We start from the raw sequence: 25,547 nt of genomic DNA on the forward strand, positions 1-25,547 counted from the left end.
TGAAGTTCGGCCCTGGCCATAGGTACCTACTCGAAAACATGGGTGTGAATATGGCTTTCCTTGGTTCTCTGCTGATGAGTGCTTACCGTTATATTTGTCAATTCGCACTTTGCACACTAGTGCAAATCTGTGTATGCTGAAACGACATGAAAGATTTTTCAATCATTTAATCACATTTTCCTCTCATAAGTGGGTATATTATTTTTTCTTCGTGTTTTTTCTTCATATTTCATCTTTAATAGCTGCCTAACAATCTCAACAGCCAATTGGTCAGCATGTTTGTCTATTCCACAGTCTTTGCGTTGTGCGTTTTGTCTATTTGTAGTGTTTTTATTGCACAGATTAAGATCTGCGGAGTCAAGGGTCACGGCTATGTCCATTATGTATAACTATAGTTAACTAGGAGTAGCTACGGACATTATTTGTCCATTTTTTGACACTTATTTTCATATGGTTCTTTATACCAGACAATGTGTTCTTACAACTTCTTACCGTTATATTTTTTGCACACTAGTGCAAATCTGTGTATGCTGAAACGACATGAAAGATTTTTTAATCATTTAATCACATTTTCCTCTCATAAGTGGGTATATTATTTTTTCTTCGTGTTTTTTCTTCATATTTCATCTTTAATAGCTGCTTAACAATCTCAACAGCCAATTGGTCAGCATGTTTGTCTATTCCACAGTCTTTGCGTTGTGCGTTTTGTCTATTTGTCGTGTTTTTATTGCACAGATTAAGATCTGCGGAGTCAAGGGTCACGGCTATGTCCATTATGTATAACTATAGTTAACTAGGAGTAGGTACTACCTATGTTTACCTACTATATGGTTTTAGATTTCACAAATATCTCTCCGTTTTTTAGTAATTCCTATATCTAATTGGGAGGAAGCAATTAGGTGTATAACTATAGTTAACTAGGAGTAGGTACTACTTAGGTTTACCTACTATATGGTTTTAGATTTCACAAATATCTCTCCGTAGGAGTAGGGACTACCTATGTTTACCTACTATGTATATGGTTTTAGATTTCACAAATATCTCTCCGTTTTTTAGTAATTCCTATATCTAATTGGGAGGAAGCAATTAGTGCGCAAATTGTAAAATAGGTACTACATATGTTTACCTACTATATGGTTTTAGATTTCACAAATATCTCTCCGTTTTTTAGTAATTCCTATATCTAATTGGGAGGAAGCAATTAGTGCGCAAATTGTACGTATGAATAGCTCCAATGATAAATACTGTTAATTAATCATAAATTTAGGTAAGTACATAGTATTAGTATAATACACGTATTTTTTATGGAAGAAAACTTATGTATGGATTCTTGGATTTTGACTTTTGATTAATTAAATTGATTATATTTAGGTAAGTACATAGGTAGTATTAGTATAATACACGTATTTTTTATGGAAGAAAACTTATGTATGGATTCTTGGATTTTGACTTTTGATTAATTAAATTGATTACATCACACTAATTTGCCGGCCAATTTTTTTTTTTCTTTTTTTTCAAATATTTGGCGAACACACTATATTCGTATCTCTCCACCTCCCCCAATGAATGCCTCTTATCAAATATAGGTACTAATATGACGAATACATGATACATATGTACATAATTATGCAGAGTGTTTATAAAGTCCGGGGACCCCTGAATATTTTTTGAACGGCTAAAGATGAGAAGCTGAAATTTAGGGTAGTGTATAGGTACTTATATGACGAATACATGATACATATGTACATAATTATACAGAGTGCTTATAAAGTCCGGGGACCCCTGAATATTTTTTGAACGGCTAAAGATGAGAAGCTGAAATTTAGGGTAGTGTTTTATCTTGGATATTAGTTGTAGCCTTCAAAATGGACGTAAAACAGTCCCTCATGGACTCAACAGTAAATAACTTACGTACATAATGTTAAATAGGTAAGGCACATAAATACATAATGCTACCCAAATTTTCATCCAATAGGTCAAGTATTCGCTATACTGGGGTCACGGTCATCTAATAAATATTCACCCATACCCTACATCGTAACACATGAATCTATAATTTTATTCATCAATTCAATAGGCTCTGGCACATCGATAACCCCAATAGTCCCAATAGAAAAAAGAAAATGCTAATTGGTTTAAAGCCATGTACACACGCTATGATTTGCCTGCAAACGTATCTTCCAACTTAGTCTCACAACCTTGTCTTTTAACCGATCGTGTGAACGGCCATTTCAGACAAGAAGTCCACGTAAACTTGCCGTACATTAAGTACGGATTCGTCGAAAAACAAGGTTGTGAGATCAAGTTGAAAGATTAGTCTGCAGACAAATCGTACGTATCAAGCTTCAGATTTTAAAACACGCTCGTTTGAAGTCTGATCTACCACGTTAGAATTTTCATTGTGTTAAGCATACTTGAATCTTTGACAAATGTCGTTCTCACTTAGAGCCCGTTCCCACTTGTCGTTAGTTTCACCCGACTTTTTTCCGAATGTAGTTGCAGGCTTGGGTAAGGTTTGTGAGAAGGTGCGTAGCTTGTACTGCTTGTAGCCAAATGCAGAACCAAGTCACTAAAAACATTAGCGGTTGTAGAATAACGTTAAGATAAAATAATGTAGAGAAGGTCCGGTTCAATAAAGTTGCCTCAACTGTAAAGAAGTTAACTTTTGGTACTTACTACAAATACTTGTAAATAGAATGTTATCTCATCAGACTAAAGTCAAACAATACGTTGCATCATGGAAGTTATCAGTACAGAGAATTCTCATTTAAACATGTTCCTAATTATGATAGTATGGATTATGTAATTAGAAAGGTTTTCCGTTTTCCCAGCGTAGAGAAGGTCCGGTTCAATAAAGTTGCCTCAACTGTAAAGAGAATGTTATCTCATCAGACTAAAGTCAAACAATACGTTGCATCATTGAAGTTATCAGTACAGAGAATTCTCATTTAAACATGTTCCTAATTATGATAGTATGGATTATGTAATTAGCTAATTAGAAAGGTTTTCCCAGTAAAGGAAGCGAAAAGGTACGTCAATAAATAGAACCTATAACAAAACGCATTGAATGTGTAATGCATTCTTTTGACTTCAGTAAAGGAAGCAAAAAGGTACGTCAATAAATAGAACCTATAACAAAACGCATTGAATGTGTAATGCATTCTTTTGACTTTGCAAACTGGAATTTTTTACGTCTGAGTTGTTGTGGCTGGAAATATGACATTGTTTGAATTATTACATTGAATTATACAATTACTACTTGACCATGACCAACACAAGAAGAGAACCAAGAATTTGCTAGTCAGGTCTACAATATTTGTCTTAAGCCATGTACACACGCTATGATTTGCCTGCAAACGTATCTTCCATTCTTCCAACTTAGTCTCACAACCTTGTCTTTTAAGCGATCGTGTGAACGGCCATTTCAGACAAGAAGTCCTCGTAAACTTGCCGTACATTAAGTACGGATTCGTCGAAAAACAAGGTTGTGAGATCAAGTTGAAAGATTAAACTGCAGACAAATCGTACGTATCAAGCTTCATATTTTAAAGCAAGCTCGTTTGAAGTCTGATCTACCACGTTAGAATTTTCATTGTGTCAAGCATACTTGAATCTTTGACAAATGTCGTTCTCACTTAAAGCCCGTTCCCACTTGTCGTTAGTTTCACCCGACTTTTTCCGAATGTCCTGTAGGCAATGTAATTATGAGAGTGTTCCCACTACACACGACACGATAATGCGGACTCGAACCACCAACCTCTAGATCCGAAGTCCACCGCGCTCCTACAAGTGTTCTGTAGGCAATGTATTTATGAGAGTGTTCCCACTACACACGACACGATAATGCGGACTCGAACCACCAACCTCTAGATCCGAAGTCCACCGCGCTCCTACAAGACTGAGGCTCATGTTTAATTACATCTAAATAATTCGTTAGATGTTTTCTCAATGAGATTCGAACAAGGTATGGTCAGTTTTCTACTTTGTCGCAATGTCAATAATTACTACTTGACCATGACCAACACAAGAAGAGAACCAAGAATTTGCTAGTCAGGTCAGCAATAATTTGTCTTAAGCCATGTACACACGCTATGATTTGCCTGCAAACGTATCTTCCAACTTAGTCTCACAATCACAACCTTGTCTTTCAACCGATCGTGTGAACGGCCATTTCAGACAAGAAGTCCACGTAAACTTGCCGTACATTAAGTACGGATTCGTCGAAAAACAAGGTTGTGAGATCAAGTTGAAAGATTAGTCTGCAGACAAATCGTACGTATCAAGCTTCAGATTTTAAAACACGCTCGTTTGAAGTCTGATCTACCACGTTAGAATTTTCATTGTGTCAAGCATACTTGAATCTTTGACAAATGTCGTTCTCACTTAAAGCGACTAGGCAAAGTCATCTAGGATTCCAAGACGTCTCACTAGAGAAGTTGGAGAGTAAAAATAGTTAAACACGACAGTGACAATTTCCTTCAATTCCCTTTGCCAATCACCCTGATTGTTCACAAAAGACTAGGCAAAGCCATCTAGGATTCCAAGAAGTCTCACTAGAGAAGTTGGAGAGTAAAAATAGTTAAACACGACAGTGACAATTTCCTTCAATTCCCTTTGCCAATCACCCTGATTGTTAGGGCTAATTATCAGCCAAAAGGCACCAGTGTGACCTTAGCACACCCCTCAGAAGCTTTCTTTCAAAACTTCAATATTTTCCCCATAAGGAAAATTCCCTGCAAAAAATAAATACTCCTGATAATACCTCCACCCACCTCTCGCACGAAGGAGGGGGATTCTAACCCCCGCTTTATCCCTAAGAAGAAGCTTTCTTCCTCTCGTATCAGAAGGGGCTTTAAGCTCATTAATAAGAAAAAAGAGAGAAGGAATTGAAGGAAACTGATATTTTCCTCGGAGAAAATAAATGGGGGGAAATTTTGGAAAAGGTAAGTCGCGGACAACAATGAATAAACTCCCCCGCCACGCCAATGTAGGGAGTCTTCATGACCAGGTGGGCTTTCTAAATAGGGTGAAAACTTGGAGATGGAGGGACATTTACCTGCACTGGGATTTTATTTTGTTTGAAAATGTTTGTCTTACATCATTATGGATTTGTGTAGTTGTGTTTTGGAGGTTCTTGAAATATGGAAGGGATGGGGGTTTAAATACTTTGACCCAAACAACAAACACACAACAGAGATCTCAAGTTACAAAGTAAAAGCAATAATACCATATGATAATAGAGAGAACCAACAGCAACGTCACCCTTTAAAGTGGAATAAACTTAGGGGAGGAGGGGAGGATATTAGGCTCGGAAGTATAATGTAAGTTACTCCAAAAATATTTTGGAAACATAACTCACGCAAAAGGCATAAAAATGTAAATATGTACATCAAATTCGTACTAAAAAACTATTCGTACTAAAAAGGTCAGTGAACTTGATGTAGGAAATCTGAATTTAACCAAACGCACAGTAATTGAAATAACTGACCCCTTGTTATTAATCCAAAAATAAGGGCCGGAAAATTCTCAAAAAATGTTTTACATGAGGCACGCAATTTTTCCGCTTTGCAATTTCCTTTCCCAGAAAACGAAAGGTAAAATTATTTTAGCCCGTCATCCACATCCAGGTAGGCCTGAGACCTATATTGAATTAAAAGAGATCAGTTGGATCAAGGTCTGGCAAAATCAGGTTAGAAAATTGGAGGGAATTAAAGAATGAAATCCAACATTTTTTTACTGACCAAATTTCGAAAATTCAGCCAACAAAGGATAGAATTGCAACTATATAAATAAAATTGTAGATTTGTCTGTACATTGCTTAGAATCGTGAAATTTTTAGTTATTCTTACTCCTGCACTGAAAGATGCATGTAGCTGTGAAGCATGTTGCAAAACCATTTCAATCGGCGCGACGGTCTTCATGCAGCATGCTTCAAAGTTTACCACTTTGAATTGAATGAATAGGGTCTTGGAGCATGCCACATGTTGCCTTGAAGCATACTGCAACATGCTACATGTTGCCTTGAAGCATACTGCAACATGCTTGATGTTGCCTTGAAACATGCTGCAACATGTTTCCTGTTGCCGCAGTATCATAGCGAAATAGGGTCTTGGAGCATGTCACATGTTGCCTTGAAGCATACTGCAACATGCTTGATGTTGCCTTGAAACATGCTGCAACATGTTTCCTGTTGCCGCAGTATCATAGCGTGCCTTGAAGCATACTGTTGCCTTGAAACATACTGCAACATGCTTGATGTTGCCTTGAAACATGCTGCAACATGTTTCCTGTTGCCGCAGTATCATAGCGCCTTAAGGATGAAAATTTCAAAAGCTCACAACCTGTGACTGAAATGACTGAAATCCTTGTAATGAGATACTCCTCTGTCACATTCCAATACCCTGTCATCTCACTGTATCTGCTATCTTAATTATTATCCAAGGTTATTGGGAAAACATCAAAAGAAAATAGCGTAGGATTGATATCAGCAAGAAGGGACCTCGTGTACTGTGCATCGTGGTTCTGAAAATTCTATTCACTGAGAGAGGAAAATTTTGAGCTAAAAAGAGCTGAATAGAAACCCCTATCAAAAGCTTCGAGTTAGCTGTCTTCCTTATTCTTTAGCACATTTTGAGCTAAAAAGAGCTGAATAGAAATCCCTATCAAAAGCTTCGAGTTAGCTGTCTTCCTTATTCTTTAGCATAGCATGTGGGCACGCCTTGAAGCATACTGTTGCCTTGAAGCATACTGCAACATGCTTGATGTTGCCTTGAAACATGCTGCAACATGTTTCCTGTTGCCGCAGTATCATAGCGCCTTAAGGATGAAAATTTCAAAAGCTCACAACCTGTGACTGAAATCCTTGTAATGAGATACTCCTCTGTCACATTCCAATACCCTGTCATCTCACTGTATCTGCTATCTTAATTATTATCCAAGGTTATTGGGAAAACATCAAAAGAAAATAGCGTAGGATTCTATTCACATTCTATTCACTGAGAGAGGAAAATTTTGAGCTAAAAAGAGCTGAATAGAAATCCCTATCAAAAGCTTCGAGTTAGCTGTCTTCCTTATTCTTTAGCATAGCATGTGGGCAAATTTTGAGCTAAAAAGAGCTGAATAGAAACCCCTATCAAAAGCTTCGAGTTAGCTGTCTTCCTTATTCTTTAGCATAGCATGTGGGCAACTGGTGATCCGATTTAGCTGCAAAGTCCTCAACAAGATTCTTTGATTCTTTCTTAAAAGAACGGGATTTTAAACCCTTTAAAATTTTAAGTTAGAGAATTTAGCTGCGAAGTCCTCCACAAGATTCTTTCATTCTTTCTTAAAAGAACGGGATTTTAAGCCCTTTAAAATTTTAAGTTAGAGCCCCAAGTAACCCCAAGCCCCCAATGGTATTTTCGGAGATCGAATCCCGAACGAAATTCCGTGCCTCAGGTCTGACAATTTTCCTGGAACCAAGGTTAGAGCCCCAAGTAGCCCCAAGCCCCCAATATTTTCGGAGATCGAATCCCGAACGAAATTCCGTGCCTCAGGTCTGACAATTTTCCTAAAACCTGTGGACGGCCTACAGTCTATGGACCAATCTACGGGGAGGTCTAATCTCATCAACTTATCTTTGTTACGATTTTCTGCAAAATTTAAGTTAGAGCCACAAGTAACCCCAAGCCCCCAATGGTATTTTCGGAGATCGAATCCCGAACGAAATTCCGTGCCTCAGGTCTGACAATTTTCCTGGAACCTGTGGACGGCCTACAGTCTATGGACCAATCTACGGGGAGGTCTAATCTCATCAACTTATCTTTGTTACGATTTTCTGCAAAATTCAGACGGACACACACGCACAGACCATTTTTCTCTACTACTTACCAAGTCTACGCCTTATTTCATCACACTACGTGATATCATCCTCGTTCCTCGTTTGCTTACCCTATTTCTCTATTATCTCCTATTTTTTCTAGAACTACAATAATAAGTATAATCATAACAATACAAAGATTACAAAGCCCAAGTGGAACACAATTTGACAAAGATGTAGTTTTCCCTTGATTTGTGTAGTCATGTACTTTCAGGGATTGATCAAATGATCATCTCAATTGGACATTATTTGTCCATTTTTTGACACTTATTTTCATATGGGTCATGTACTTTTAGGGATTGATCAAATGATCATCTCAATTGGACATTATTTGTCCATTTTTTGACACTTATTTTCATATGGTTATTTATACCAGACAATGTGTTCTTACAACTTTTTACCGTTATATTTTTCAATTCGCACTTTGCACACTAGTGCAAATCTGTGTATGCTGAAACGACATGAAAGATTTTTTAATCATTTAATCACATTTTCCTCTCATAAGTGGGTATATTATTTTTTCTTCGTGTTTTTTCTTCATATTTCATCTTTAATAGCTGCTTAACAATCTCAACAGCCAATTGGTCAGCATGTTTGTCTATTCCACAGTCTTTGCGTTGTGCGTTTTGTCTATTTGTCGTGTTTTTATTGCACAGATTAAGATCTGCGGAGTCAAGGGTCACGGCTATGTCCATTATGTATAACTATAGTTAACTAGGAGTAGCTACTACTTAGGTTTACCTACTATATGGTTTTAGATTTCACAAATATCTCTCCGTTTTTTAGTAATTCCTATATCTAATTGGGAGGAAGCAATTAGTGCGCAAATTGTACGTATGAATAGCTCCAATGATAAATACTGTTAATTAATCATATATTTAGGTAAGTACATAGTTACACGTATTTTTTATGGAAGAAAACTTATGTATGGATTCTTGGATTTTGACTTTTGAATTAAATTGATTACATCACACTAATTTGCCGGCGATTTTTTTTTTTTTTTTTTTTTTTTTTTTCTTAGGTATTTCCCAGCGCGCAAACCAGAGATCAAATAAATCAAATCTTAGGAATATTTAACTCCAGGAAAAACCCATCTCCTGGTTTTCCACAGAATGGGATGGGTCGCCTTCTGAGAATTTCCATGAAAGTGGCATTGAATCATCTCATAGCTGTCATTAGAAGACAAGAAAATTTCATAAATGACTATCACAAATATGTTATCGTTATGTGAGGCATCTCATTAGAAGGCAGCCTGCGTAGTCTGATGTGCAGAACTGTCACTTTCAGCAAAACATGAAAATTTTACTCAGCGGCGATAGCATGTTGCACGCATCATCAGTTCCCCCATGGATCACTGAAGATAAGCAAAGTTGCAGGCTTGGGTAAGGTTTGTGAGAAGGTGCGTAGCTTGTACTGCTTGTAGCCAAATGCAGAACCAAGTCACTAAAAACATTAGCGGTTGTAGACTAACGTTAAAATAAAGATAAAATAATGTAGAGAAGGTCCGGTCCAATAAAGTTGCCTCAACTGTAAAGAAGTTAACTTTTGGTACTTACTACAAATACTTGTAAATACTTCAAAATTTCAAATAGGTCTCACTAATGGGTCATATTGAAATTCAGTCCCAAAAATAAAATTTCAAAACATCCATTTCAACCCCCGCAGGCCATGAGGGCCGAAAGTCTAAATTTCATTTTTGAACTTTATAAACACTCTGTATAGGGTTGTATATGTACATTTTTTTAATGGGCATTCGCTGGGAAGAGGGGGTTCTCAAGCCTCTCAAGGTCATACACCTCCACTAATAAAATTATGTTCTTAGTAAAGAAAATTAATACATATTACATAAATATAAAGAAAGAAAACATGATGTAAATTGTAGGACAAAGAGATAACAGAGGAGAAGGAGGGGAAATTAACCACGAGAAAGATAGAAAAGAGAAAAATTGATAGGCAAACAGTTCAGAGGAAGTGGAGAGAAGAAGAAGAAGAGGTAAGGAAGAAACTAAGAGGTAAGAAAAAATATTCACAAATAACATTATGAATCTTTTTGGGACTGATGTTTAACAAAATTCCGCCTTGGGAAAGCCATTTTACTCACAAAGGGCCTTTGCAAGGTTAAGCCCTCCTTGCTTAGAAGTGTTCAATCTCTCTATGATGGATTTGATAGATATAATCGATACAGAATTCCAGACTACAAAGACTGAAGTCCTGGGATAAAAAGGACCTCTTGGGCGGGGGGAGCGGGAGGAGAAAGGAGGGAGGAAGAGAGAGAGAGAGAGAGAGAAGAGGGAAGAAGAATGAGGGAAAGACAGAGAGACAGAACGATGTCATTAGTGTAATTGAATGTTTTCTCAGAGAATCTTGTCTTTGTAATTAAATACAGTAGCTCTCAAGAACATAATCATCTTCATTCTTGATGATAAAGGAATGAGCTACATATTGACGGGGACTTTCAAGAATTTTGCAATTTTGCACATGTCAACTAAGGTCCTTGACTACTGTACATGGGTGGATACACCAGGGGAGGCCTTTATAAGGGGGCAAAGGTATTGTGATGCCGTGCCTGGGGGGCTTAGTTTTAGGTCGTGACTGATCGGCACAGCTCTAGGCCGTTTCCGAATCTTTCCCAAAAGGAAAATACACCTTTTTGGAATTATTTTTATAAGGACAAAAGACCGGATACACCAGGGGGGAGGGGGGCCTTTATAAGGGGGCAAAGGTATTGTGCCGAGCCTGGGGGGCTTAGTTTTAGGTCGTGACTGGTGGGCACAGCTCTAGGCCGTTTCCGAATCTTTCCCAAAAGGAAAATACACCTTTTTGGAATTATTTTTATAAGGACAAAAGACTAGGCAAAGTCATCTAGGATTCCAAGACGTCTCACTAGAGAAGTTGGAGAGTAAAAATAGTTAAACACGACAGTGACAATTTCCTTCAATTCCCTTTGCCAATCACCCTGATTGTTAGGGCTAATTATCAGCCAAAAGGCACCAGTGTGACCTTAGCACACCCCTCAGAAGCTTTCTTTCAAAACTTCAATATTTTCCCCATAAGGAAAATTCCCTGCAAAAAATAAATACTCCTGATAATACCTCCACCCAACCCTCGCACGAAGGGTCTTCTACCCCCGCTTTATCCCTAAAAAGAAACTTTCTTCCTCTCAGAAGGGGCTTTAAGCTCATTAATAAGAAAAAAGAGAGAAGGAATTGAAGGAAACTGATATTTTCCTCGGAGAAAATAAATGGGGGGAAATTTTGGAAAAGGTAAGTCGCGGACAACAATGAATAAACTCCCCCGCCACGCCAATGTAGGGAGTCTTCATGACCAGGTGGGCTTTCTAAATAGGGTGAAAACTTGGAGATGGAGGGACATTTACCTGCACTGGGATTTTATTTTGTTTGAAAATGTTTGTCTTACATCATTATGGATTTGTGTAGTTGTGTTTTGGAGGTTCTTGAAATATGGAAGGGATGGGGGGAGTTTAAATACTTTGACCCAAACAACAAACACACAACAGAGATCTCAAGTTACAAAGTAAAAGCAATAATACCATATGATAATAGAGAGAACCAACAGCAACGTCACCCTTTAAAGTGGAATAAACTTAGGGGAGGAGGGGAGGATATTAGGCTCGGAAGTATAATGTAAGTTACTCCAAAAATATTTTGGAAACATAACTCACGCAAAAGGCATAAAAATGTAAATATGTACATCAAATTCGTACTAAAAAACTATTCGTACTAAAAAGGTCAGTGAACTTGATGTAGGAAATCTGAATTTAACTCGCAATGTCACGATATTTATAGTGCAAGATTATGTAAATGCGTTACACACTATATGAGAGCACCGGAAAAGGCGTTTATACAGGGTGTCTTGGGCTAAAAACAAAGTGGAGCAGTGAGCAATAATGAGCATAGAGCAGGGATCACCAACCCGTCGATCGCGAGCTACAGGAGGTTTTCTCGGGCTAAAAACAATGTGGAGCAGTGAGCAATAATGAGCATAGAGTAGGGATCACCAACCCGTCGATCGCGAGCTACAGGAGGTTTTCTCTTAGCTTGCAGCTTGCGGACTCGCTCAAGTTGAGATCAAGAGTAAAATGACCAAATTACGGTGATTCGACCAACAAATCTCCACAAAGGTTGTACTTTATGGGACAACCTGAAAGGATTTGTAGAAGCTTAACCCATGCTTTAGGGCTGTTTGCTCCTACTCCTAATCCTCAGGTGGGCCTTTTGTGGGACAACATGAAAGGATAGAATAAGACTTGAGAACTGATCTTTCGTATCAGAGATCTATTTACTATTCATAACTTCTGTGGTGGGACTTGTAAAACCACGGATCTGTCAGTTTTAAGTCTCAGCAAAAACATGACTTGTCATTTTCTTTCTTCCTACTCCTAATCCTCAGGTGGGCCTTTTGTGGGACAACATGAAAGGATAGAATAAGACTTGAGAACTTCATCAAAATATGTTTACGAAACCGGTGCGGCCTCAAATCTCTAAGTTTCTCCTGTGGGATAACTTCATGGAAAAGGTGTAGCGACCCGCATCAAATCTCAAATTTTCTCCTATGGGATAACTTCATGGAAAAGGTCTAGCGACACGACGCGACGCGGTTTCCATTTGCTAGAAAATAGGTAGTTCAATGTTATTTAACAACACAAAGTACAGCACATTGTCATTTGTAGCGCACGTAACTTCACTACATTGACAGATATAACAATAGGTAAACAATAACCATTCATCACTCCATCATTGACAACTTCTTAGCTTCCTATGAAATACTCGTTCGCGTGGGTTTAATGTAGACTGATATTAATAGTAAGTTCATTGACAAGGTTATAACATTGAATGAAACACAACTAGACAATACAGAAATAGAAATTCGAGTATCTACTCCACATGTTCAGGTTGATATACTAGGCCTTGGCGAGAGCATAGCAATACAGTACCACTGTTCAAACGGGACCAGAAATTATTACATATCTATCTAGTAATTCATTCTAGTTATCTATAGTAGATCTTGAAAATTAAAATTGCGATTCAAAATATAATGTAAGACCCGTTTCAACTTCATGGAAAAGGTCTAGCGACCCGACACGACGCGACGCGGTGTCCATTTGCTCGTAAACCATAACAGAAAATAGTCCAATGTTATTTAACAACACAAGGTACAGTACATTGTCATTAGTAGCGCACGTAACTTCACTACAACAATGACAGATATAACAATAGGTAAACAATAACCATTCATCACTCCATCATTGACAACTTCTTAGCTTCCTATGAAATACTCGTTCGCGTGGGTTTAATATAGACTGATATTATTAGCAAGTTCATTGACAAGGTTATAACATTGAATGAAACACAACTAGACAATACAGAAATAGAAATTCGAGTATCTACTCCACATGTTCAGGTTGATATACTAGGTCTTGGTGAGAGCATAGCAATACAGTACCACTGTTCAAACGGGACCAGAAATTATCACATATCTATCTAGTAATTCATTCTAGTTATCTATAGTAGATCTTGAAAATTAAAATTGCGATTCAAAATATAATGTAAGACCCGTTTACATACTGAATGGCGCGACTTACCACAAAAAAAAAGTTGCGCAGTGTTCAATCGGAACCGACTTGTAGTCGCATGCGGCTTTAGTAGCTTAGCGTGTGCAATCCGCGCGCTTTCGAAAAAGACTTGCGTGGTGACCATTTGGAGCCAACTCATCTGACACCGTCATGCGTCAAATTTAAGTCGCTTCATGTATGTAATGCACACGCTTCCGAAAAATTTGTAAGCCGTGTCGACCACGCGCACGTGCGACGGTCCGCTCTATGAGTGTGTGCGCGTTGCGTGTGCAATTTGAAAAGGAATTAAGGAGCACGGCAAGAAATAAAATACAAGCACTTAACCGCAGGAAGATAAGAAAGTTAACATTGCGGCCCCTTTCTCAACAACGAAAAGAAACGTCCACCGGCCAGTTTAGCATTTGCATCTGACACCGTCATGCGTCAAATTTAAGTCGCTTCATGTATGCAATGCACATGCTTCCGAAAAATTTGTAAGCCGTGTCGACCATGCGTACGTGCGACGGTCCGCTCTATGAGTGTGTGCGCGTTGCGTGTGCAATTTGAAAAGGAATTAAGGAGCACGGCAAGAAAGTTTGACCGCATACAAGCACTTAACCGCAGGAAGATAAGAAAGTTAACACTGCGGCCCCTTTCTCAACAACGAAAAGAAACGTCCACCGGCCAGATTAGCATTTTAGTTTTTGCTAAGTTAGTATTATTTTGTTTTTCCTTGTTCTTTGCTTGGTAATTATGAGAATTAACAGCAAAGTGGCGAACCAAATTTATGCCCCGCTTAAGGTCAGCCATAGGATGCGAGCAAGTGGATCCAACCGAATACAATAAATAAGATAAGATAATGCTTTTTTGCCAAATATTCAAGGATGGACTTGTAATGGGAAACAAGGTTCCAAGAGTAATATAACTTGTAGTTCCGTCGATGTAAACTGCACTAGTGCACACCAAGATTTGCAACTCAAAATAAGGGGGGGGGGAAACGAGGAAAAAAAGCGAAGTAATAGTAGATATTTAAATTCAATTAAGGTAAAACCCTACTAGAGATATTATACGCCACGGAGAAAGTGACCGTTTTCAGGTAGTTGTAGAGTAATGTAGAGGGAAAATTACAAATGACGGAAGATATAGTCTACCATTTACCATGTGCCAAATTCAGCACCGAATCAGTATCTCTTGTGTTATTGACCTTCATTTGGAGTAAGCTCCTGACGGGGTCATGAGTCCACAAAAAACTACCGACTAGAAAACCATAAATTGTTATGCTGTAGTTAAGGCAAGTATACCTACAGCATACCTGATACCTGCCCTATACCTACAGCAAAGCTACACTTTACCGAATCTGATAAGTAAAATGGCAGGCTTTTAAGTAATCTGAAACCATCCGTTTCAGGGTAGAACCCTTCGCGAAAGAAAGTGAGAAAGGAGGAGAGGAAGAGAAGGCTGAGAGGTGGAGAGGAAAAGAAATGGAAAGGGGTGGAGAGAGGGATAGATGGGAAAAAGGAGGAGGGAGAGGGAGAAAAAAAGATTATTAAGGATTACTACCAAATTCAGCACCGAATCAGTATCTCTTGTGTTATTGGTTATTGACCTTCTTTTGGAGTAAGCTCCTGACGGGGTCATGAGTCCACAAAAAACTACCGACTAAAAAACCACAAATTGTTATTTCGCCAAAAAATATTGAATGCGGTAATTGTTGAGGTAGAACCTAGCGAAATTATTAGCCAGCTTTAATAGCTTGGAGTACGGCAAGAAAGTTTGACCGCGCTACTAGAGATATTATACGCCACAAAGAAAGTGACCGTTTTCAGGTAGTTGTAGAGGGAAAATTACAAGGTGTAATGATAATAACACTAATACAAATGCCATGGCATTTACTTAAGTTTTGACAAGCCCTTGACCATGACGGACACCTGATGAGAAATTTGAATTCAGGCAGGTATACGTTATGCTGTAGGTAAGGCAAGTATACCTACAGCATACCTGATACCTGCCCTATACCTACAGCAAAGCTACACTTTACCAAATCTGATAAGTAAAATGGCAGGCTTTTAAGTAATCCGAAACCATCCGTTTCAGGGTAGAACCCTTCGCGAAAGAAAGAAAGGAGGAGAGGAAGAGAAGGCTGAGAGGTGGAGAGGAAGAGAAATGGAAAGGGGTGGAGAGAGGGATAAATGGGAAAAAGGAGGAGGGAGAGGGAGAAAAAAAGATTACTTATTAAGGATTAAATTTGTGGAGCAAACTTACTAGATTGAAAGATACCTAGTTGAAGACTGAACTTCTGATCTTCCTAAAACTCTCTGGATAATTCATTGAACATTGCCGAAGGACGGTGACACACACAAAACCAATAATACACAACAACAGAATACTGACCACAGCTTCATCTTGACTTAAGGATTAAATATTAAATATTATTAAGGATTAAATTTGTGGAGCAAACTTACTAGATTGAAAGATACCTAGTTGAAGACTGAACACTGAACTGATCTTCCTAAAACTCTCTGGCTAATTCATTGAACATTGCCGAAGGACGGTGACACACACAAAACCAATAATACACAACAACAGAATACTGACCACAGCTTCATCTTGACTTCTTACAAAGATTACCCTTGAGATAGAAAATTTTCGTCCAAGAATCGGCCGCCCTATAGGCGGCTTAGAAATTTTTTTTCACTTTTTTACTTTCTATCATTAAATTTATTTTTCAAATACGTATTCCGCAAATGTAATAGAGAGTCGTGTGATGTTCACACCAGATTTTTTTTTTTTTTTTTTTTTTTTTTTTTAGAAAACCATAAATTGTTATTTCGCCAAAAAATATTGAATGCGGTAATTGTTGAGGTAGAACCTAGCGAAATTATTAGCCAGCTTTAATAGCTTGGAGTAGTTTGCTATGATCGCACATCACGCTTGGGATTCTTCGTGTAAAAAGATTGATTACAAAAAAATTGGATATAAAGCTGTGTCCACACATAGTCGACGGCCGTCGATCGATGATGTGAATTAATTTTTTAACAAAAGAAGCTCTCAGTTCAGTTGGTGATATATCTACAAAAATTGTGAAAAGCCTCTCACTGAACGATTAAAATGCCTGATTGGATTTATCACATTCTTGACAATATCAGCCAATATTGGATATTAGCTGTTGTAGCCTTCAAAATGGACGTAAAACAGTCCCTCATGGACTCAATAGTAAATAACTTACGTACATAATGTTAAATAGGTAAGGCACATAAATACATAATGCTACCCAAATTTTCATCCAATAGGTCAAGTATTCGCTATACTGGGGTCACGGTCATCTAATAAATATTCACCCATACCCTACATCGTAACACATGAATCTATAATTTTATTCATCAATTCAATAGGCTCTGGCACATCGATAACCCCAATAGTCCCAATAGAAAAAAGAAAATGCTAATTGGTTTTTTTTTAGCAAGGAGGCACGTATCAGTTTTAGTTTTTTCATGGTCTATTTTAGCGACAAATTTACATACGTAGGTACCTAGTTGTTAATTTTCGTTAGAAGGGTAATCAGTAATGAATTTTATTTCAGATATATTGTCTCTAAATAAACTAAACTAAACTAAAGAGTATAATATGTAATTGCCTCTAGACTGTAAGGTAAAATCATTAATTTTAATTTTATGACTACTTGTAATTCTCCCTACATCGTAACACATGAATCTATAATTTTATTCATCAATTCAATAGGCTCTGGCACATCGATAACCCCAATAGTCCCAATAGAAAAAAGAAAATGCTAATGGGTTTTTTTTTTTAGCAAGGAGGCACGTATCAGTTTTAGTTTTTTCATGGTCTATTTTAGCGACAAATTTACATACGTACCTAGTTGTTAATTTTCGTTAGAAGGGTAATCAGTAATGAATTTTATATCAGATTGTCTCTAAACTAAACTAAACTAAACTAAAGAGTATAATATGTAATTGCCTCTAGACTGTAAGGTAAAATCATTAATTTTATGACTACTTGTAATTCTACTTACATGGTTTAAATCAACTTGATTGTGTGTTTTTTCCCCAATAGAGAAAAAATGCTTGTTTATTATGCATACATGGTGGTTATGGTTATAATATGTACCTACTTGATATGTAGGTATAGGTAATAGGTATGTATTTATGTCCGTTTGTAGATTTGGGTCATTGTTTATCGAACTAAGTGAATTTCATTTGAAATTTGGAGGTTTTTTAGGTTGACTTTCCGCCTGATTGGCAAGCGAATATACATATGGTTCACATTTAGCCCATGTTTGATACAAGTTCAAATAATGATATGAGTGTGTACTGCGCTACAAACTAAAACTCTCTATTGATTTGATTGTGAGCCGATGTTCGTTCTCGGAACGGCTGGCTTTCTCCTATCCTGTCTTCCTTCTCTCTTTGATCTCGCGACGATAAGACCTTAGCAGTTACAGTTGCCTCTATCAAAACTCTTAAAAAAAGTAATAAAAATTAAATTAACTACTCAATTACCCTCGCAAGACTGAGTGCCTCCAAATTCCAAGTACAAAAACTTCGTCTCTGTCGAGCATTGAATTTGGAACCTCCAGCGTGCAAAGCCACGCACTGGGGCATTAGAGGTTGGTGTTAAGGAACAGATTCTAGCAGACGCCTAGGCGTGGAGCTTAACCACTGAGGTGTCAAGACGGAATAGGACAATGTTCACAATGTTGATTCAACGCAATCCCAGCGGAAAATACACACACACCAACAGGACTGGTCTGCATCGGAGCATAAAACATGAGGAGCTCACCAGGTATGGGCTTAGGTCTAGGCCATGGCCGACCACCAGAACTGACGAAAAAGGTTAAACCACCTCAACCAACAGATTCTAGCAGACGCCTAGGCGTGGAGCTTAACCACTGAGGTGTCAAGACGGAATAAGACAATGTTCACAATGTCGATTCAACGCAATCCCAGCGGAAAATACACACACACCAACAGGACTGGTCTGCATCGGAGCATGAAACATGAGGAGCTCACCAGGTATGGGCTTAGGTCTAGGCCATGGCCGACCACCAGAACTGACGAAAAAGGTTAAACCACCTCAACCAGAACTTTCACAGCGAAACAAAAATTAAAAATTTCGGTGATCAAAGTACAGAAATTCATGATCAACTCAAAGTAAGTGTACTTGTAAGTCAGAAATTCAGACTATTGAACTCCGGAGGGAATATAAGGTACATTTACTCGTATATTTTGTGGTAATTTGGCACATTTTGTGGTAATTGAACAAATGGAGTGAATTCGAAATTCTAGTTCGCAGATTTTGCATGCAGATTCTAGCAGACGCCTAGGCGTGGAGCTTGACCACTGAGGTGTCAAGACGGAATAGGACAATGTTCACAATGTTGATTCAACGCAATCCCAGCGGAAAATACACACACACACCAACAGGACTGGTCTGCATCGGAGCATGAAACATGAGGAGCTCACCAGGTATGGGCTTAGGTCTAGGCCATGGCCGACCACCAGAACTGACGAAAAAGGTTAAACCACCTCAACCAGAACTTTCACAGCGAAACAAAAATTAAAAATTTCGGTGATCAAAGTACAGAAATTCATGATCAACTCAAAGTAAGTGTACTTGTAAGTCAGAAATTCAGACTATTGAACTCCGGAGGGAATATAAGGTACATTTAAGTACTCGTATATTTTGTGGTAATTTGGCACATTTTGTGGTAATTGAACAAATGGAGTGAATTCGAAATTCTAGTTCGCAGATTTTGCATTTAGTTTGTTTGGTCCGCCACAACTCGCGAACAGTACGTCCAATTTTCGATCTTTGAAAAACCATGTACAACCCATAAAGAAAATGGCTTGATTTTTCGACGGTTCACTGAACTACTAATGTACTGATGGTATGCCGATGCTGGAGGTATGCGTCCAATTTTCGATCTTTGAAAAACATGTACAACCCATAAAGAAAATGGCTTGATTTTTCGACGGTTCACTGAACTACTAATGTACTGATGGTATGCCGATGCTGGAGGTATTGAACAGTACGTCCAATTTTTGATCTTTGAAAAACATGTACAACCCATAAAGAAAATGGCTTGATTTTTCGACCGTTCACTGAACTACTAATGTACTGATGGTATGCCGATGCTGGAGGTATAGATATGGCCAAACAAGAAAGGTATTTACGACCACCGCAAATACCGATGTCCGTATACTACTGAGCAGGTACCAGGTAGAAATATTGGAGATTTTCGATAACCTTCAATGTGGTGTATCGTACAACTTGTTGATGAGAAAAATCTGAAAGTACTGAGCCAGGTATATCCATAATAATGTCCTGCTCTACATATGAAGCCCTGTATACATCACTACGTAACTACGACATGCCTTCCAACCTAGTCTTTCGAAAACGCGTGTAAACGCGATATTTGCGCAAAATTTCCCTCGTTTTAAACCTGAAATTTGCGCCAGTATAGCGTACACACGCAACCGTGTGCGCGTGCAGCAAGACCAGGTTGGAAGACCAATTTGGGACATCACACAAAAATGAAATTTATTTGATTAGTTTTTGGTGCCCTTTTGCCAAGTGATATTTAGAGTTCGGTGAACTTAATTACCAGGTATGTCGCGTGTAAACTGTAAACGCGATATTTGCGCAAAATTTCCCTCGTTTTAAACCTGAAATTTGCGCCAATATCGCGTACACACGCAACCATGTGCGCGTGCAGCAAGACCAGGTTGGAAGACCAATTTGGGACATAACACAAAAATGAAATTTATTTGATTAGTTTTTGGTGCCCTTTTGCCAAGTGATATTTAGAGTTCGGTGAACTTAATTACCAGGTATGTATACCTGTAGTAGAAGGGATCCGTTACTGGGAAAATCTCACCTAAGCTGGTGACTACTGATGAGGTTAAACCACAATACATCTATATAAATGCGCCACGGTTTAGAATATTTTAGTAAGAAAAAAATTCTCCGTCAGTAGGAAACGGTCGCGCTGCGTAAACTTCGCTATAACTGTAGTAATGTAAAGTAAAAAATCCAGGAAGGTACTTACGGTTGTTTCGACATGCTTTGCCCTTATGGTGAGCGATAATGTCCTGCAGGTACAAGTAGAGGAACACGCCGTTTTTGGCGTCCTTGTGCACGAAATTCGAGACCTTCCATTTGACGAGCTGTTTGCCGGTGACGTGCCGAAACTGTTCGAACGGCAGCTCCTCCAGAGGGACCAAAGTCAGTCGGGACGAGGAGGCGATCCAGTTGTACACTTCGGTCTCCGTCCAGGACTCGACCAGCTTGGAACGCCAGTGGTCATTGTATCCGTCTGAAACGAAGGAAAATGGACAGATGAAAAAAAATCGCTTGTTCTGATTATTGCAAGGTAAGCCATTTTTAAAGAAATAAGGCAGGGAGCAGGTAGGAAAAGAAAAATGTAATAAAATACTCCCCCGGAAGCATATTTAATATTACACAGTTCCAAAATATGGATTTGACAGAGTATATGGCATGCGAAATGTTTCTTGTCGATAATATGAAGGTTTTAAGGCCAGAGGTGCAGAAGAAGAATAAGGAAATGTGTTCCAAAAACTTCCTCCCTAATATTTTGGGGGTGGGATGGGGCAATTTGCGTCGTATTTTGAAGCACAGCAACAAGTAACAAGCGTATATAATGTACTGTATACACATATCAGTGGCGATGACGTGTTCTCCATCGAAGTTAAGGCCGGCCACTCATTATCAGGTAGACCTGACAGGCGCGCCTGTTCAGGTCTACCTGATAGTGAATGGCCTGTGGAATTTTGTGTAGAGGAAAACATCGTGATGTTCGTGATATTATTTTGCAAAGACTGAAAGTTTATTTTTAAGAAAAATACTGGACCACCGCAAATACCGATGTCCGTATACTACTGAGCAGGTACCAGGTAGAAATATTGGAGATTTTCGATAACCTTCAATGTGGTGTATCGTACAACTTGTTGATGAGAAAAAATCTGAAAGTACTGAGCCAGGTATCTCCATAATAATGTCCTGCTCTACATATGAAGCCCAGTATACATCACTACGTAACTACGACATGCCTTCCAACCTAGTCTTTCGAAAAATCGTTACGTGTAAACGCGATATTTGCGCAAAATTTCCCTCGTTTTAAACCTGAAATTTGCACCAATATCGCGTACACACGCAACCATGTGCGCGTGCAGCAAGACCAGGTTGGAAGACCAATTTGGGACATAACACAAAAATGAAATTTAACATCATTATGATTTGTGTAGTTGTGTTTTGGAGGTTCTTGAAATATGGAAGGGATGGGAGTTTAAATACTTTGACCCAAACAACAAACACACAACAGAGATCTCAAGTTACAAAGTAAAATCAATAATACCATGTGATAATAGAGAGAACCAACAGCAACGCGCCCTTTAAAGTGGAATAAACTTAGGGGAGGAGGGGAGGATATTGGGCTCGGAAGTATAATGTAAGTCACTCTAAAAATACATATTTTGGAAACATAACTCACGCAAAAGGCATAAAACTGTAAATATGTACATCAAATTAGCCCCCACAAACTATTCGTACTAAAAAGGTCAGTGAACTTGATGTAGGAAATCTGAATTTTACCAAACGCACAGTAATTGAAATAACTGACCCCTTTGTATTAATCCAAAAATAAGGGCCGGAAAATTCTCAAAAAATGTTTTACATGAGGCACGCAATTTTTCCGCTTTGCAATTTCCTTTTCCAGAAAACGAAAGGTAAAATTATTTTAGCCGGTTATCCACATCCAGGTAGGCCTGAGACCTATTGAATTAAAAGAGATCAGTTGGATCAAGGTCTGGCAAAATCAGGTTGGAAAATTGGAGGGAATTAAAGAATGAAATCCAACATTTTTTTACTGACCAAATTTCGAAAATTCAGCCAACAAAGGATAGAATTGCAACTTCATGGAAAATGTTGTGAAACCCTTGTCCATAAAATGACCAAATTACGGTGATTCGACCAACAAATCTCCACAAAGGTTGTACTTTATGGGACAACCTGAAAGGATTTGTAGAAGCTTAACCCATGCTTTAGGGCTGTTTGCTCCTACTCCTAATCCTCAGGTGGGCCTTTTGTGGGACAACATGAAAGGATAGAATAAGACTTGAGAACTTCATCAAAATATGTTTACGAAACCGGTGCGGCCTCAAATCTCTAAGTTTCTCCTGTGGGATAACTTCATGGAAAAGGTGTAGCGACCCGCATCAAATCTCAAATTTTCTCCTATGGGACAACTTCATGGAAAAGGTCTAGCGACCCGACACGACGCGACGCGGTGTCCATTTGCTCGTAAACCATAACAGAAAATAGTCCAATGTTATTTAACAACACAAGGTACAGTACATTGTCATTTGTCATTAGTAGCGCACGTAACTTCACTACAACAATGACAGATATAACAATAGGTAAACAATAACCATTCATCACTCCATCATTGACAACTTCTTAGCTTCCTATGAAATACTCGTTCGCGTGGGTTTAATATAGACTGATATTATTAGCAAGTTCATTGACAAGGTTATAACATTGAATGAAACACAACTAGACAATACAGAAATAGAAATTCGAGTATCTACTCCACATGTTCAGGTTGATATACTAGGGTCTTGGCGTGAGCATAGCAATACAGTACCACTGTTCAAACGGGACCAGAAATTATCACATATCTATCTAGTAATTCATTCTAGTTATCTATAGTAGATCTTGAAAATTAAAATTGCGATTCAAAATATAATGTAAGACCCGTTTACATACTGAATGGCGCGACTTACCACAAAAAAAAAGTTGCGCAGTGTTCAATCGGAACCGACTTGTAGTCGCATGCGGCTTTAGTAGCTTAGCGTGTGCAATCCGCGCGCTTTCGAAAAAGACTTGCGTGGTGACCATTTGGAGCCAACGCATCTGACACCGTCATGCGTCAAATTTAAGTCGCTTCATGTATGCAATGCACATGCTTCCGAAAAATTTGTAAGCCGTGTCGACCATGCGTACGTGCGACGGTCCGCTCTATGAGTGTGTGCGCGTTGCGTGTGCAATTTGAAAAGGAATTAAGGAGCACGGCAAGAAAGTTTGACCGCCCTACTAGAGATATTATACGCCACGGAGAAAGTGACCGTTTTCAGGTAGTTGTAGAGTAATGTAGAGGGAAAATTACAAATGACGGAAGATATAGTCTACCATTTACCATGTGCCAAATTCAGCACCGAATCAGTATCTCTTGTGTTATTGACCTTCATTTGGAGTAAGCTCCTGACGGGGTCATGAGTCCACAAAAAACTACCGACTAGAAAACCATAAATTGTTATTTCGCCAAAAAATATTGAATGCGGTAATTGTTGAGGTAGAACCTAGCGAAATTATTAGCCAGCTTTAATAGCTCTGAGTAGTTTGCTATGATCGCACATCACGCTTGGGATTCTTCGTGTAAAAAGATTGATTACAAAAAAAAAAAAAAAAAAAAAGATCAAATTGCTATTTCGCCAAAAAATATTGAATGCGGTAATTGTTGAGGTAGAACCTAGCGAAATTATTAGTCAGCTTTAATAGCTTGGAGTAGTTTGCTATGATCGCACATCACGCTTGGGATTCTTCGTGTAAAAAGATTGATTACAAAAAAATTGGATATAAAGCTGTGTCCACACATAGTCGACGGCCGTCGATCGATGATGTGAATTAATTTTTTAACAAAAGAAGCTCTCAGTTCAGTTGGTGATATATCAATTTATGTTGTCGAGGAAGTGTACGTTTTCAGTCGACGACGATCAACGGCGTCAACTATGAGTGGACCTTGATAATTTTTTAACAAAAGAAGCTCTCAGTTCAGTTGGTGATATACATATCTACAATAATTGTGAAAAGCCTCTCACTGAACGATTAAAATGCCTGATTGGATTTATCACATTCTTGAGAATATCAGCCAATATTGGATATTAGTTGTAGCCTTCAAAATGGACGTAAAACAGTCCCTTATGGACTCAACAGTAAATAACTTACGTACATATAATGTTAAATAGGTAAGGCACATAAATACATATTGCTACCCAAATTTTCATCCAATAGGTCAAGTATTCGCTATACTGGGGTCACGGTCATCTAATAAATATTCACCCATACCCTACATCGGCAAGACTAGAGCCCGTTCTCCCTTTATTCCCAATATAAGGTTTAAGTCACCCATCCATTTATTGGCATTTCTCGGCGTAGCTTAACACAGGTGACGCTAAAACCGGTCTTAAATTATCGACTGAAGTGTTATCTAAAACTTTCTCGCTTTTAGGGTGTCTTCATGACCAGGTGGGCTTTCTAAATAGGGTGAAAACTTGGAGATGGAGGGACATTTACCTGCGCTGGGATTTTATTTTGTTTGAAAATGTTTGTCTTAACATCATTATGGATTTGTGTAGTTGTGTTTTGGAGGTTCTTGAAATATGGAAGGGATGATGGGAGTTTAAATACTTTGACCCAAACAACAAACACACAACAGAGATCTCAAGTTACAAAGTAAAAGCAATAATACCATGTGATAATAGAGAGAACCAACAGCAACGTCACCCTTTAAAGTGGAATAAACTTAGGGGAGGAGGGGAGGATATTAGGCTCGGAAGTATGATGTAAGTTACTCCAAAAATATTTTGGAAACATAACTCACGCAAAAGGCATAAAAATGTAAATATGTACATCAAATTAGCCCCCACAAACTATTCGTACTAAACAGGTCAGTGAACTTGATGTAGGAAATCTGAATTTAACCAAACGCACAGTAGTTGAAATAACTGACCCCTTGTTATTAATCCAAAAATAAGGGCCGGAAAATTCTCAAAAAATGTTTTACATGAGGCACGCAATTTTTCCGCTTTGCGATTTCCTTTTCCAGAAAACGAAAGGTAAAATTATTTTAGTCGGTCATCCACATCCAGGTAGGCCTGAGACCTATTGAATTAAAAGAGATCAGTTGGATCAAGGTCTGGCAAAATCAGGTTGGAAAATTGGAGGATATGTAGGTCGACCAGGTTTGGATAAGTCCTTCTATGGGGACAGACAGACGACACCGAAGCGAATACAATAGCCCGT

General features: G+C 38.4%; 1 protein-coding gene across 1 annotated transcript in view; it reads right to left on the reverse strand.

Moving 5' to 3' along the window:
- The window catches only part of LOC103515996, a 62,409-nt gene that overhangs the window by 22,189 nt on the left and 14,673 nt on the right, over window positions 1–25,547 (reverse strand). Inside the window, exon 2 of the mRNA XM_026828512.1 lies at window positions 20,497–20,763. Coding sequence (XP_026684313.1) covers window positions 20,497–20,763 — 267 coding nt within the window. The remainder of the gene's footprint in view (window positions 1–20,496; window positions 20,764–25,547) is intronic.

This window comes from Diaphorina citri, unplaced genomic scaffold, assembly GCF_000475195.1.
Source record: "Diaphorina citri unplaced genomic scaffold, Diaci psyllid genome assembly version 1.1 scaffold1460, whole genome shotgun sequence".
Taxonomy (NCBI): Eukaryota; Metazoa; Arthropoda; class Insecta; order Hemiptera; family Psyllidae; genus Diaphorina; species Diaphorina citri.